This window comes from Achroia grisella, unplaced genomic scaffold, assembly GCF_030625045.1.
Source record: "Achroia grisella isolate CSIRO2021 unplaced genomic scaffold, CSIRO_AGI_Agris_v1 utg327, whole genome shotgun sequence".
In the NCBI taxonomy this organism is placed as follows: domain Eukaryota; kingdom Metazoa; phylum Arthropoda; class Insecta; order Lepidoptera; family Pyralidae; genus Achroia; species Achroia grisella.
In genome coordinates this window covers 1,796,066-1,812,491 of record NW_026712799.1, presented here as the reverse complement: position 1 = coordinate 1,812,491, position 16,426 = coordinate 1,796,066, and the positions used below count along the sequence as shown (strand labels likewise).

The 16,426-nt window shown below is 36.5% G+C and overlaps 2 protein-coding genes across 5 annotated transcripts in view; both read right to left on the bottom strand.

The window, feature by feature from the left end:
- Nucleotides 1-1,343: 1,343 nt before the first annotated feature.
- LOC131843713 (afadin) overlaps nt 1,344-16,426 on the bottom strand; it is a 77,136-nt gene continuing 62,053 nt past the window's right edge. For 2 of the 4 annotated variants that reach the window (XM_059192427.1, XM_059192428.1), the window contains exons 22-36: nt 13,336-13,471; nt 12,717-12,887; nt 11,952-12,045; nt 11,429-11,854; nt 10,727-10,833; nt 10,369-10,438; nt 10,125-10,209; nt 8,943-9,153; nt 8,182-8,302; nt 7,582-7,749; nt 7,174-7,364; nt 6,591-6,744; nt 4,134-4,243; nt 3,352-3,487; nt 1,345-2,976 (exon numbers count right to left, since the gene is read on the bottom strand). In XM_059192427.1, the coding sequence (XP_059048410.1) occupies nt 2,932-2,976; nt 3,352-3,487; nt 4,134-4,243; nt 6,591-6,744; nt 7,174-7,364; nt 7,582-7,749; nt 8,182-8,302; nt 8,943-9,153; nt 10,125-10,209; nt 10,369-10,438; nt 10,727-10,833; nt 11,429-11,854; nt 11,952-12,045; nt 12,717-12,887; nt 13,336-13,471 (2,225 nt within the window). In that variant the 3' untranslated portion in view covers nt 1,345-2,931. Of the gene's footprint in view, nt 2,977-3,351; nt 3,488-4,133; nt 4,244-6,590; nt 6,745-7,173; nt 7,365-7,581; nt 7,750-8,181; nt 8,303-8,942; nt 9,154-10,124; nt 10,210-10,368; nt 10,439-10,726; nt 10,834-11,428; nt 11,855-11,951; nt 12,046-12,716; nt 12,888-13,335; nt 13,472-16,426 lie in introns of all 4 variants that reach the window. The other 2 variants (XM_059192429.1, XM_059192430.1) reach the window with 2 other exon arrangements.
- LOC131843715 (uncharacterized) lies at nt 14,415-16,297 on the bottom strand. The gene is made up of 2 exons (XM_059192431.1): nt 14,820-16,297; nt 14,415-14,723 (listed from the first exon to the last, which is right to left on the bottom strand). Exons 1-2 carry the CDS (start codon nt 16,222-16,224, stop codon nt 14,548-14,550), a joined length of 1,581 nt encoding a protein of 526 aa, XP_059048414.1. The 5' UTR covers nt 16,225-16,297; the 3' UTR covers nt 14,415-14,547.

The window sequence follows — 16,426 nt, the reverse complement described above, 5'->3', positions numbered from 1 at the left end:
TAAACATTTCATTATAATCATAATAGATATGCATTATACATAGTATTTTTTGCAATTTTCCACTATGAGTTCGTATTTAAATGTACACGCTCTGGCCGTGCTCACTGATGGTATGCCTTGAAATTAAATTATAATAATTTAATGTTTATATATTCATGCTGCTGATATGGTAGTTCTAAACATTTTATTGACATGTTCCATGCTTTGGTATTGTAATTTTGAAAGCTTTATATTAATCCAATATATAGGTGATACAAGTTTTTCACGGCAACCAATAAATTATATTTATTCGGTGAGCACTGGTTCTTATATAATTAGTGTAATAAAACCAGAGTAACTGTAACTAGTCTATTGTTTGCTATAATTTGTTTCATATATTTTAAAAATATACCAGACACCCTGGACTCGTGACAAGTTCATCAAAGCTTTTCTATTTATACAAAAGAAAATAATACATGTCTCTAAACAAGATGTCGTAATTCATAGATTTTATAAGTTTTTTTTTTCAAAACTGATCATGGTTGTAAAATAGAAACGACTTGAAACCGTTGTAAATTGCCTGTAGGCCGAAATGTATACTGACTTAAATGTATAAGTAAACGTTTCTGAATTATGTAATATACACTTCGGTTGCACGTAAAATTTATATTTCTAGACGTAATGTAATAACTCTATAATTATTGTAGTGCACAAATCACAAAATGTCGGGCAGACACAATAGGAACTAAGTTGACTTAGTTGTTGTTGTGTAATCGACGTTCATATTGAATCACATAATAATGTAATGTAATTTGTATATATATTATCGTAACAGCTCTGTTTAAATGTAACATTAAATACGTGTTAACTGACGATGTTGATGATGATTTAGAATCTTTTTAGTGCTTTTTCCTAAAGGTACCTAAACGCCACACGGCACACGTAATATTAACCTCAAAACAAAATATAAACACTGTTAAATTATTTTGTATTTTATTTACCGTCCTACCCTACTTAACCCTACGTAATGTTTACAAATAATTAATTTAATACTTACAAATAGCTGTCGGTTACTCTTTCAATCACCTCTACCTTCTTATGCCACTCTTTGATTTACTTTATTCAATAGTGCTGTAGGGAATATTTAAATCAAATGCTAATGTCCTGATTAGGATTCATAGATTTATACTAGATTTTTACTCGAACTATTCTAATGCTGTAGGCCCCAGCTGGCCTTTACAGCTTCACGAGACGATATTTCATAGAGTAAATCTATTCTTATTGTTTTGCTTCACATAAAGATTGCGCCGTCAGCTTATTAGCCAACTTTAATTACAGTAAAGTCAGTACACGTAAAAAGGACAGAAATAATAACACTTTCTTGTTATTTTATTTATTTTAAGAGTTGAAATACAATTATTACTGTTTATAGCAATACAGATAGCAAGTAGTTTGTATAAACTATTCGAATTACAATTGTATAATAAATTGAAGCTATATACCTAATTGTTCAAGTGTATTTACATACATTGTAAAACCATAAAAATATTCCATTCTACAAATAAATCTCAATCTCTTGCTAATTGACTATCGTTGGGTGAATACTGGGAAAATGTTAAAATATCCCCCAGGAACTAAACTAATTATCCAATAGGCCACGAGGTCTCTTCTCCGCGTTTAAACTCTGGATATAATATTTAAATAAACATTTACATATACAAACAGGTATATAAAACCTTGCGATTGTTATAGGGATTTTACTACCTACATTATATACAATAATATAAATTGGTGCCTTGAGATATTCATTAAAATTACTTAGCGACCAGTTAGCATGAACTCGACCACCAAGAAATAACTCCAGTGAAAGACCACAGTTCACATATTTGGTAGTCAAGGCCTAGCTACCTGGTGTTGTGACCATATAGTTGTAGAGCTGCCCTTAAGTAGGAATAATCCGTGGATGCTCACTTTGCCACAAGGGATACATTTTGGCACAAAGATGTGCTTACATTAATATTAAATTATTATATATACAACAAAGGCTTCACAATGATTTATTGCTTTATGTTGAAAGTCAAATACAGCATGAAATGTTACTAGAGTATTATAATGTCATAAACACTGTGTTATACACATAACATTTATGACTAATGTTTTCCAGAAGATTTATAGGAATGATTCATATATAGCAATTCGAATTAAGAAATACTCTTTGGAATGTAACGAAGCTTATAGATGTAAGTAGAAGTGAATAATATCGTTGGACAGCACAGTATAGGAATCACATAGGATATGTAAAAATATTAAATAAGATACTCAAAAAGGCACCCGCCGACTTGGGAATCGTTATATTGGTCCTCTCTAACAATAAAATTCTATCATAAGTATAAAACCGATACTGTTTACACATATTATTATATAATGGCACGTAATTTAGACAAATTAAATTACTCACAGTTTCCAACGTGCCGTCAATATGTCCGTACACAATATAATTAAAATATATTTCATTTTGGAATATAACCAAATAATTGTATACATTAGCATCAATCTTGTTACAATAACGTCATTGCACTAGCTGCTAAGGCGACACGTAAACGTCGATTAAAATCCATTACCATAAAAATATATTATATTCATTTGATCGAATAACTTATCATCTAGATTGACATGTAAAATTGGTGCTATGTTTCAGTGAAGGCATATATCCATGGACCACGCTAGTGTACATATATAGTAGAAAAGATCGTGCGGTTCCCCTCTACTACCCGCAAGTTTCAAAATATGGATATTCTATTATGGACCATATCAATAAACTATCGCTTATTTTCAGTATAATTCATAAGAATTTATATCATATAATACTGAACTTATAGAACATATTCTATTTAAATTCAAGTGAATAACATAGCTATATAATTTGTTTTAGTATATAATCAGCAGACGTCGTTAATGTACTGCATCAATGTCCCGCTGCGCGCGCGATATTTTCACCTAGAAAGCAAATTAAGATTTACTTTGATTTTCTTAGAAATAAATTGTATAATATTATTTAAAGACATTATTTTTTTATTGCATAACTTAATATATTTCTCTTGAAATTAAAAAAGCGGGGCAATAATAATAACGTTTGTAGGCAGAGTACTGTCTATGTCCATAAGTCTCATTTGTGTGTGAACTTTCAATATAAAGCCTCAATTTCGACAGTACTTTTTTGCTTACGGTACATTCAAGTTTATATGTTACAGAATTGTTAAAAACTATCATCCATTCGGTGAAATTCCATTGGTACTACTTCGATTTTTAATTTGAATTTTATAGTATAAATTTATGATTGTTTGAAACAAAAAAAAACATTTAATAAGTTACCTTATCTTTAGGCGTGGAGCTTTCACCCGACTCAAGTGCGAACATTTTCATCTTTTCCTTGAAAGACAGTTGTTCTGGAATGGGCGTGGTAGTCGCGCGTGCTTGCTGCTCGGCCAATCGACGTGCACGTGGATCTCTGTGAATAAGACACTTAGCAATATTCTTGGGTATCAAGGATCAAAGTCAAGGACCAGGTTATGTGTAAGAGATTGCTTTTTTTGAAAGTCTACCGGTATAGTATAGTTATATATTTTCCCATATACTTTTCTCCTTTTTGCTATAAAGAGTTATATGTATATATATATATTTATAATAAAAATCTAGCTAGCAGAATAAAAGTGTAAGGCAGAATGCAAATACAGGTAAACATAGTAGTGATAACATACTGGATTTATACGTAAGGTAATATAATAATGTTCTCGAGCATTTTTGTAATAAATAAGTATTACTGCAAAATGGCGGACATCTGACCATAATGGTAAGATTCAATTACAGATTTCTTGATAATTTATAATCCAGAAACGTGTCTACAGACAACAAAATCTTAAAAGAAAATGTAGAGATCAAAAACACGAAAAAGTATACGCAGAAAAAGGTATACATACAAACATTCAATCACGATTGCGCACGCTCGCTTTCCATCTTTATATCGGACGCGTTGCTGAACGTGCGTTAAATAACGTGTCTTGTAAAAACAGCCGAATATTCTGTTCCTAGGCGCGCCAATGTGAACCCGCACAATGACGTAATTATGGATGGACGGAAAAAGTTAAGGTACATACCTGTAGACTTCCTGGGCGCCAATAACGCCCGGCGTGTGCGCATGCGGCGCAGTCTGTGGTGAAGTCGGCGACGGAAGCTGCAGTAAACTCTCCGCCTCCTCAATAAAACGCTGCATCAAACATATATCTTTCATTTACTTCATTCATCGATAATATTTATTATTATGCGCGTAACATAATGTCCTCACTATATTATGCATTATAAATAAATATTATAGAACAAGAGACCACTAAGTAAGGGGGTCATGTATGAATCGGAGCATTTGGCGTTCCATTGTCTCGGCCTACCCCAATGACAGACGAACGTGACAATATGTATTGTATGCATGTAAACCTAGCTTGCAACGTGCAAATACTTGCAAATTACGTGTTAGGTACATATATTTGAACTTCAAATATAAGTTCAGACTTTCATCAAACTTTAAGGGTACCCAAGTTGAAATGTAAGTAGCGTGCGCTATTTGCAGTTTGTGCTCAGTCCTGCATGAGAACTGTGAGTGTTCACAACGGATATCCAGCAAGACCACATTTGTTTGTATCATATGTGTTAGTCTAAGACAACTAATATAAAAATGGGCGTTCCTCAAGGTTCAATCTTAGGGCCATTTCTCTTTTTAATTTATATAAATAACCTTCCCTACATGGTAGAGAAAGTTGCAGATATAGTGTTATTTGCGGATGATACTTCGTTAGTGTTTAAAATTGGTCGCCAATGTAATCATTTAGACGATGTAAATTATGCTATCTCTGCTATATTAAATTGGTTCACATGTAATAATCTATTATTAAACTCCAACAAAACTAAGTGTATTAAATTCATGCTTCCTATTGTAAGACAAGTAAATATGCAGCTATTGCTTAATGATGAAATAGTAAATTTTGCTAATGATAGAGTTTTTTTAAGAATAACAGTGGACTCGAAGTTACAATGGGGGCCCCATATTTCAAAATTAGCCAGTAGACTTAGTTCTGCTGCTTATGCAATTCGAAGGATAAGGCAATTAACAGACGTGGCGACGGCAAAACTTGTATATTTTAGTTAATTCCATAGCACATTATGTCATATGGCATACTGCTATGGGGTAAAGCTGCCGATGTAAATACTATATTTATTTTACAAAAGAGAGCCATACGTTCTATTTATGGTATGGGTTCTAGAGAGTCATTACGTCAATGCTTTAAACAATCAAATATCCTCACCGTTGCCTCACAGTACATTTATGAAAATGTTATGTATACAAGGAAAAACTTAGATAGTTTCAAGAAACTTAAAGACTGTACAAGTAGAAACTTACGCAATAAAATATGTTAATTTTACTTAAATGCCGTCTACACAAAGTTAGTAATTCATTTTATGGTAATTGCGTAAGATTCTATAATAAACTGCCAGAATCTACTAATCTAAATCTGACAAAGAGGCAATTCAAATTTTATAAATGTTATGTAAAAAAGTCTATTATAGGATAGATGAATTTATAGATGATAGCAAGTATAAGTTTATTTGCGGACAACGTTATAATTTATTTTTCATACTGCTTTCTTGATATATGATAGCGTAGCGGCTTTTGTATTGATTGCCGGATGCATCCTCATGTAAAGTGTAATACTGTAACTACCATATAGTATTTTTTGTAGCTGTGACGAGGTCGAGTGGAATGAGTAGTCAAGCTCACTAAAATGTCCAGACATGTGGCGGCGTGGTGGGCCGGGTCATTGGGCTCCCTAAAATATGATCGAGTGCAGTGATGGCTGGCTCATCCGTCATACTCGTGAACGAGTGCTGCTTGTAGGGACTGGTCTGCTCTTATCACTAGACTTTTTTTTTCTTGGGGAAATCCGTCATGGAGGCCCGCCCGCTCCAGGGGTAACGAGCGGGTACTGCCGGACTCCTACCGGCTAAAACCCCAAGGTGTACCTCTACTGATTGTTGCCGGAGCTCCGGGTGTGCGCGAGCATTCTTCCGCAGCTCCGACGGCGGGAACCCATCTCAGTAGACGGGTCACTACTCTTCTTCAGAAGAAGTAGCGCGGGTACACGCTCGCACCTTCTCAAGGCTGCGATGTCGACGGGGGGGCAGCCGCCCCCACGGCCGCCGCCCCTGGCCCTTGCGGAGGGAGAGGAACAACATCCCTCCTCCGTCTAGCTCTTATCACTAGGCTGATTTAACCTTATTGTGTTTTTATATTTGAGCCTAAATAAATTAGTGCTGGTTGGTAGTTTGTATTCACACGTTTCGACTTGTAAAATGTGAACTTACAAGGATTTTTTAAAAGATCAACACACAAGTTTCTTGTTTATTCTTCTTGTGATGAGACAGCTTTCCGAATAAATGGTAGATTTAAAAAAATGTTGTAAAAGTGCTTAAATTAAGTTTATTTGAATAAAGATTTTCTATGCTATTCTATTCTATTCTTCTAAGTATGTCATAAGAGTAAAGATAATAAAGGGGGGTCTTACATCGGGGTCCTCTCGTAGCGGCGTTTCGTGCAGCGGCGGCGGGGAGGAGGCGGGCGGCGCGGGAGGGGCGGGCGGCGCGGGGGGCGCGGGGGGCGCGGCGGCGGCCGCCCGCTCGTGGAACGACACACGCTTGTCACGCTGAGACCCGGGCGATCTGTAAACGGCACTCACATTTTTTAGTACAAACTTATTTAGGTAAATACATAAATCAGTTATACCTGTCAAAATTAATACTAGACACTATTATTTATTAATTCCCTTTAGATCAAATGTGATTTCAAATTTATGTGTGTTATAAATTGTTGACATTACATTACCAAAAACAAAACCTGATTACCAGTAAACTAATATTAGGGCAAATTATTGACTTCATTAAACAGCTTAAAGATATATTTTATAGCATTAATTTTCAGTATAACATGGAATATAAAAAAAATACATTCAATCTTAAATTTTCCCTCTTCCATCCCCAACTCTTATTTTATAGCGTTACTAGTACTTAAATTGATATGGCAAAACGTTTGCAGGGTCAGCTACTTAATATATAGACGTCGAGTGGTAGTTTATTGACATGTATACTAACTGAGGCGGTGCGTGTTGCGCCGGCGGCGGGTGTGGCGCGTGAGCGGAGTGCGGCGTGTCGGCGAGCGAGCGGCCCGCCATGACGGCGAACGACGACCCGCGCGACGGCGGCGGCGGCGGCGGCGCACACGCCGACACCGACATCGCCGACACGCCGCTCGCCACCTCCGACAACCGTTCGTCGGGTATCGTCTGTAACACGTAACACAGTACGCGTCTATGCATTACTCATTTTAATTGTGGTTATATGCTGCTTCTGAAAGCATAACGTAATATGTATTAACTATTATCAAATAAAAAAGTACGTATGATTTCTGAAAGCGTCTTGACTCTCGTCGCGTGTGTTTCAGATATTCATATGGTATCTATCATATGTATCCATCATGGTGGCATAAAATATCAACAATACCGTATCGTGTGCATATCCGTTGGAGATGTCCGGGCGCGTGTTGGTTTTGAGTATGGACTTGGGCGGGTGCGCGGGGGGACGCGGCTCGTACTCGACGGCGGGCTCCTCCTCCGACGACTCGTGCGATTCGTCTTCCAATCCACCTTCTGCGTTGCCACCCTCCTCCTGCTAACGAGAATGAGTAATAAGTTTCCAAAGTTTTCACGTGCGTTAATCTGTAGAGTAGTTATGTACCGTGTTTCCGATTAAGCGATTTATAACAATTTTGTTTTAACATTGATTTGAACGAAATGAAAATATTGGGCGTTTTGATGTTGTAGTGACATTACAGTATTTATTCACGAGAAGAGTGAACAAAAATGTTCTAGATATAGAATAGATTAGACACATAATGTATTTCGTAGCAGATAAACTACTGAACTTAAAAATTTACGAGTCCTGACTCGTCAGTCAATATTTAGTGTAATTTTGAGAGTACACAGTCATAATTACTAAAATTGTAAGCTGAAATTTAGAATTCAACATATATTTATATTATAAAGTAAATATCCACTAGGTGCCGCCCAAGTGAAGCGAAATGGTAAATATAAAGATAGGTACCTGGTGGTGCATGGTAGCGCGGCGTTCGAAGTCCCTCTCGAGCTGCAGCGCGCGCAGCTGCTGGTTCTGTACGGGCGACCGCGCCGTGCCTATAGACACCAGGCTAGCGATTGTCGCATCCCTGCAACACATACAATACCCTCGTTTAATATATGATACACATTATCCGTCGCGCATTGAACACGATTCGTAATGTAAGTAATTTATATAGTTTTGTGTAAGACGCAGAAGAATTGTAATCTGTCTTGACAATTTTAATAGATGAAAGTGGAAGAGAGTGTAGAGTGTATGCCAAACTTGCGGAAGGTTGTATGTACTTTGTTGATATGTATCAAGCGGACTTCTGAAGTAATAGAAATAAGATAGAATATTTAAAGCCAATAAGGAATAAAAATTTGTGTGTATGTGTATTATTTTAATATATATAATAATGTTAATATCATTTGTATGTGGGTTTGTTACATCTCTTATTAAATCGCTGATCTAATTTGGATAAAGTTATGTGTTTATTTCAATAGATTTCTTGGGATGATTCGAATAGCAAGACGATAGCACGACGTCTGCTAGTACATGGTTAATAGTAAGGGGGGGGATAGATATAGAAGGGGGATAATAGGAGATGACGTGAAAGTGTTAAATCGCGCACAGTCGTGATCGAGCGTGAAAGAACGTGTGGTGTGAGGGCAGCTTATGAGGATTCTGTTACGGTTACCATCGGTGTTAAGATCTAGTGTGGCTCAGTAGATAAGGGCGGAGGTTACCTGCGCGCGCGGTTGGCGGCGCGGCGTGCCTCGGCCTGCCGCTCGCGCTCCTCGCGCTGCCACGGATTGTGTGCGGCCGGCCGCGCCCCGCCCGCCGCGCCCCCCGCACCACCCGCACCACCCGCACCACCCGCACCACCCGCACCACCCGCACCACCCGCCGGGTACACCGACACCGCCGGCGGCTCCAGCGCACTCGCCACGTACCGCTCTACAACAAATCAGAATCTAGTTTTTCAAACTGAACATACTTGATATGTATGATGAATACACACATATCAACTAAATTTTCAACAAAGAAGTAAACATGTAATCTGTATTCATATATATCAACTTAAAAATGTAAAGTTACAACAAATATTCAAAAAGCAATGTGCAAGTTTCTTGATCGGTCTACTATAGTTTTCCGAATGAACGGTAGATTAAAAAAAGATAAATGTGACTATTCAAAAGTGCTTAAATTTAAATTTATTTGAATAAAGGACAAAAAAATTGTTACGTGATACTACTTTTTTATTACCATTATATTGTTAAAGTCAACCTTTAACAATATAATGGTTAGAATAATTCCTTGAAGAGATTTCTTCTAAGAATATATAAAATTATTTTATTACTGTATTTTCTAAAGGCAATATACAATATAAATCTATACATATACCTATATATAAAATTACGCTCAGTATTATATGCCTTAATTCTCCGAAACGCTTAACCGTTTTTGATAAATTGTTATATGTATACTCGGTAGGTCTGAGAATATGGTACTATATATATTTTTATACTCCTGAATAATAAGGATGGGGCCATCCTTATTATTCAGGAGTATAAAAATATATATCACCAAAAATATTTGTTATTATTTGGACACGAATTTTATTTTTTTATGATTCGGCATTAAAAATACAACCATAAATTTTCACCTACAGTCAGTGCCTGTTTTTTAATAGCGATTTTAATTTGTATATCAAAACGTTTGACGGGTCAGCTAGTTAACTAATGACTACAATTTTTAAACTCGTTTGAAGTCATGACAAAGAGTATTTTTAATTAAAATACTGCTTAGACGCTTATACACTTTTGAAGTTCAGTCTAAGTGATCTGAGAAATATTTCGATTACTTGTTTCACAATATTTTGTTTGATACTTTATAGGCGTTGTTCAATATACATAGATCACACTTACCGTCGTCAGGCTGCACTGAAGTGTTTATCTGTGGCGACTGCGTGTGTAGATGTTGGTCCTCCATCTCCATATCTCGCCTCATACCCTGGTAATAAAATGTATACTAATAAGAAAAGAAGAGTTTTTGATAAAGATATTTTATTATACATATTATTGAAATTATATTGTAACTGACTGATTCCGTCACTATTAGATAGGCACTGTACATATCAAAATCTTAAGATTAATATAAACTTAAACTTACCTGTGGCTTCGGGGCAACAGGTGGCTGAGATCTTTGTGGCGACGGTGGTCCAGGAGGATGCCATTCATACCTGTGGTGGATTACAATAATACATATTATAAAACATTTGTAATAAGAGCCGGTCTGGTATAGTTAAAAATTTAATAAACTTGACTCATAAACTCCACGGTAGTTTAAACGGTTTTACAAATGTAGCCTGTAACTAATCGTAGTATATTTCACTTAATGTGATGTTATTAAATGATGAAAACCTCATAATACAATAAGGTCTACTTAGATACATATAAATGTTAACTGTCCTTTTTATATTTTACATATATATATATATATATATATATATATCTCTGCTAAATCTAACCTCTGCGCTGAGTTTTGCTGATTGTGATGGTTTTGTTGCGGAGAGTGTTGGCCCGCATGGTGCACCGGCTGCGAAGTATGCACGTGCATTGGGGTCTGGTTCGACATCTATTAGAATAATAAAAAAAACATAATAAAACACAATCAACAGTAAAACTACAATGTTCACTTTGTATAAAGGAAGGACTTTATCTTTATATAATTTATGTATTATTAATAATAATAATACATAAATTATATAAATATAAAGTAACATACACTCAAGAATAAAATACAGTCTCATGTTTGAAAACTTTTGAAAACATTTACTATTTCATTACCCTTCCTCTATAGATAATCATAGGATGGTGTTTCAGGCACTAATCTTACATGTTAGCAAGGAACCAGTAGAGAATAAGAATTAAGTATTAATAAAGCTATTACGAAGAATTTACTAGGAATAGTCTATGACAGTTAGTACAGGCACAAAGTAGACGTTGACCTGATTTTGTAATATAGATTAATAGCAATGTAGCACAATTGTTATTAATGTAATAGTCGGCGTAATAAGATAGCTAATATATTTTTAATCAGAGTTCAATTATTTTCCTAGCGCTGAAATACGATGGGACAACTGTCAATTTAAAATAATTATGTTTTTATGTAGTAATATAAAGACATTAAAAAACACAGACATTAGAAATTTAAAAAAATATTAAATTACCTGCTGATGATTATGGAGTGTGGGATGCTGATGAGCCAGGCTCTGTGGTGGTTTTTGTGGCATAGTCGAAAACTGCATTTGTTGTTGTAGTTGTTGTTGTTGTAGCTGCTGCTGCTGTTGTTGTAGCTGCTGTTGTTGCTGTAGCTGCTGTTGTTGTTGCTGTAGTTGCTGCTGATGTTGAATTTGCTGCTGATGTTGTAATTGTTGTTGATGTTGCAACTGCTGTTGATGTTGTAGCTGCTGTTGCTGTTGATGTTGTAACTGTTGTTGATGTTGTAGCTGCTGTTGCTGTTGATGTTGTAGCTGCTGTTGTTGCTCATGTTGAATCTGCTGCTGTTGTAACTGTTGTTGCTGTTGCTGCCGTCTTGTAACTTCCTCTGACATTTCCGCTAATTTCGCGGAACGTGCAGTCATCGGCTGGTTGTTCTGTAATACATTTAGATAAATGTCATACATTACTACTCAATGAACAAAATACGTAAAGATTTTTTTTTTGTTAGTGATTGAGTGGTTGCGATTTTACCTGGTGTATCGGAGAATTAGGCGATTGATCGGCGCCCGAGTAATGTGCGGACTGCGGTCGATTGCTGCCCGTCGAGCTACGCAGCGACGACCATCTGTGAAAGGATATTATTTTAGGATGACAATAAAATGTGTCATCAGGTTTTATAATTTACACTTACAGTGATATAATAAATTGCAATGGTTGAGATATTCAGAATTAGTTTAAAAATCCAGTAAGTAGATTGTCTATAATGGATTTTCTAACATTTTATTTCTTCATGCTACTTTCTTCGTTTTATTATTAATAATATAAACTAACTGTACCCGCGGTTTCACCCGTATGAAATTTACAGCCTATGTGTTATTCTGATTTATAAGCTATATTATTGCAAATTTCTTCAAATTTCGTTCAGTAGTTTTTGCGTGAAAGAGTAATAAACAGCCATCCACACTCACAAACTTTCGCTTTATAGTATTAGTAAGATTACAAAAAAAATATATGTTTTATTATATTTATCTCTCATCTAATACTTTGCAATTTATATCCAAAATAATCGGAGGGTACTCACAAAAATATTTATACAAGAAACTTGACGTTTATAAGCCGTTAATATGTCGTACATGATATTTGATTTGATACGACTCAGTATAGCAAAAAATAAAATAAAAGATTACAACGGCTCACAAAATAATAAAATAAGAAACAATCCGAGATGTACATAGAGCAAAAGAGTGAGTGAATATCGTGATTTTGAAATAGAGCGAGTGTAGTATCGGTAGCGACCTGTCGTTGAGGTGCGGGTGCACGGCGGCGAGGTTCTGGTAGAAGGCGTCGTGAGGCGCGGCGGGTGCGGGCGCGGGTGCGGGCGCGGCCAGGTTGTGGCTGCTGCGGGACCTGCTCGCCCACGACGCGCCGCTCGCGCCGCTCACTGACGCCGCCGGGCTCAACGTCGCACTGCACCAGTTGCAGTTGCCAATATTATATACTTCACTGATTATATTTATATTTAGACCGAACAATACTAATAATTATATTATATGTATCACTCTTATTCGTATTATATATTGTATTCTTATGCACTTTTATACTCATAAAAGCCTATAAATATACTCATTTTTTATATTACATGTAGATGATGATGATAGATTGAAACAAATATAATTTAACTGTACATATTACTATATTATTACTGTACGTACTGTATTATTACCTCAAATTAAATAATAATAATAAAATTAAATATATACTACATAACACCGACGACCGTACAAATACTTACGTCACGCGCTTTTAAAGTCTTTTAAAGTTTATAAAAATAAACTATTTTATATTCTAACCAACATTGGCAGTTATATAAAAAATAATAATATGATAGTGGTATGAAATTGTAAATAATGTATACCTGGCGGGTTGGTGGTGAAGCGCGGGCGTGCTCTTGCTGGGTTTTACGGCTTCCGCCGCCAGCCGCGCCGGCAAGTCTCGTTCTGATGCGCGCCGCATGCCGCCCACGCCGCCCACGCCGCCCACGCCGCCTACACCTGCACAACGACACTTTCCTTTATGTATTTATATAAAAACTTCAATGCACAAATACATACATAAAGGTGCACGTGACAGACTTAATGCCTTCAAACATTTTCTCCCAGTCCTAATTGAAATGCACGACGACGTAGTAGAACAAACTCTATATGCAACGTTCGATAGTCCATTGTTGTCTATGATTGTGGTCCAAGTCTCTAAATTTTATTGAAGCTGACCACATTACAATAGTAAAATCCCTATACAATGTTGAGTTGAGATTAGCGCGTACAAACGCAATCCTCAAAATGAAAATATTTTTTGTCTTGAGTTCAATTACGCGCCTCAATAACAATTTATACACATATCTACCGTGTAAGCAATCTAAACAAATAAGGAAATACATTTTAAAGAAAATTTTTAATAAAATATATTCCATCGAGACCAAAGATTTGAAAATACATTCAAAACTAACAATATAATCATTAAGTGAGATATGCACTAATTGTGGTGTTATTTCAGTACATCTATTTATTCTGAGGTGTTATAAAATGCTGAAATAAAGAAGACAAAAAAAAGTATTAAGCAACTTATTCTTCTAACTCACATACACGCCATGACATAAAGTAAAAAAAACGGCGAAAATAATAATGTGCTTTTGATCAAAAAGTAAAGAAATTATATTGCAAACAGGATGCGAATGTCGCAAGTAAACGTGAACGCTAAACGTCGTCCGGGCGCTGAGAGCAAGAAAAAAAGTCAAGTGTTTTTATGTAAATGTTTAAGTTAATAATACTGTATTTTTTAAAATAGCAAAGAACATTTAACTAATACAAGTTATTATTTACCAAATCTCTCTTACGAGACAATTATAGAAGAAGCAATTACGATTTGAAATATATTTAAATTATCCTCTTGCAAATCATATACGTTAAAAAAGAATTTGATGTATATTGACTTGACGATTAGTTGTTAAAACGAGAATATTTTTGTTGCAAATGGAAGCGAGCGGTTTCAATCTGATTTTAGTAATTTCTCTTAACTTTTTTTCTCAGCCGTGGGCGGGTCCCGTGTGAGGAGCTAGAACACACCTATATCATGCTCGGTGTAGGGGAGGCTTACGCGGGGGGAGGCCGGCCAGCGCGGGGCAGCTACCGTGCGACGAAGTCATCCGTCTGGTCGGAGACTCGCTAACTTCCTGGGGTATGCATAAGTTCGTCACTCCTTCAGGACTTCCGCTTTCGATGAGTGATTCTCTGCTACATTTCGTTTCTGAATTGAAACTAGACTGATTAGACTTCAGTTTAATATTATCCAAAGTAATTATTTTAGGCTTTTTATCGACGATTTCGTTAAATACAAACACACCGTCGGGCACGTCCGATTGGTCCTCGGAGGGCAAGTTTGGCACCTCAAATTCGTTTCCCTGAGCCAGCGTGTCCTCGCTGCCTCTCGATCCATACCTAGACCAATCTTCCAGCTGTATCAGTATGCTTTTGACTTCGTCGTCAGTCATTTTGTCTCCTTTCGTTTCGGTGGTGTCCGTTTTAGTACTTTCGTATTGTATATCCGCTAAACTAACACTACTTTGTATATTATTATATGAAATTTTAAAAGATTTTTCGTTGCGATCACTGAGATTAGGACTGGATTGGCAGTTTCTCTTATAATTGCGCACGCAGTATGAGAGGTTAATATCGTTGAAGTGTTTGGTCAAAGCTTTCACTTTACCATAGGACGGCCGGAATTCATCGGGGGACTTCCAAGATTTCCTGTCGACGCTGTCAAGAATTTGTTTGGCACCCATTTCCGAAGGAGTCTGTACAATTCCTTTAGATAAATAGACACGTTTTCCGTTAGCCATATTATCAAAAGAATCAGATGTAGAATATGTGGATGGAGGATCTGTATCAGATTTACTAGAAATTGATCTAGACATTTGATACAACGTTCTCTTTAGCCTACAATGCATACTACTGTCGACTTTTCTAGACTCTTTTTTGACATCGAGGTTCAATTCAAATTTCCTTGGGGCTGGTGTGGGCTTAACTTCAATCTCATTTTCAATAGGCGACTCAGATGTTTGGCAGACGGCGTCCGCCGTTTCTTTTTTGCCTTCATCTGTTTTATCAAGCGACAACGAGGGTAGAATTCTACGTATTTTTGGTGTTGCTATTTTGTCACAAGTGGATTCAGTTTCGAATATAACCGGTTCAGAATTAGGCTCGTCTATGTATGGTATAGGTTGCGTCTCTGGCTGCGGGGTTCGACAACATTCGCACGCACTCACACACTCATCTACACCAGTACAGCGTCCTCTGTAAAATTCATTTTCTTTCGGTCTGTATATTTCATTTGTTTGTGTTCGGGAATTAAACAATTCTAATGTGAGTTTAGTGTCTATTGGTTGCATTTTCGGAGGTAAACAGATGGTCTCGCCGCTCTCGCTCGATTGGTCATAGTTAGCGGGCGGTTCCGGTATTTGGGGCGGTTCGTCTTGTGGCACGTGGCTATCGTACGTGGTAGTATCGCTACTGGGATGCTGTTCATCAAAATCCTCACAAGTGAATGTGAATACTGGAATTGGGCGCGGCGGAACGACGTTTGTTTTTAGTTCCATCGGACAGCCCGGTGTATCGGGCGTTAAATCTTCTTGTAATTGATTATTTTCTTTATCTAACGTTATGATTAATCTAGGAATAGAGCCGTGGTAATGAGGATGGAAATCCTCACTTTCATCTGTACTAGATTCAGTAGACTCGTCCCTGAGCATATGACATCGATTGTGACACGGTCTTCGATAGCCTGTAACGTTAATTTTGTTAAATTATGTATGTTAAGTTTTTCTAAACGAATATAAACACGGTAAGATAATCTGAAAAAAAAAACTGAAAGAACAGAATTGAAATAAAAACCCCATAATGGAAAATGAAAAAAAAAAGTAAAATATATTATTTGAAAACTGAAACTGAGAT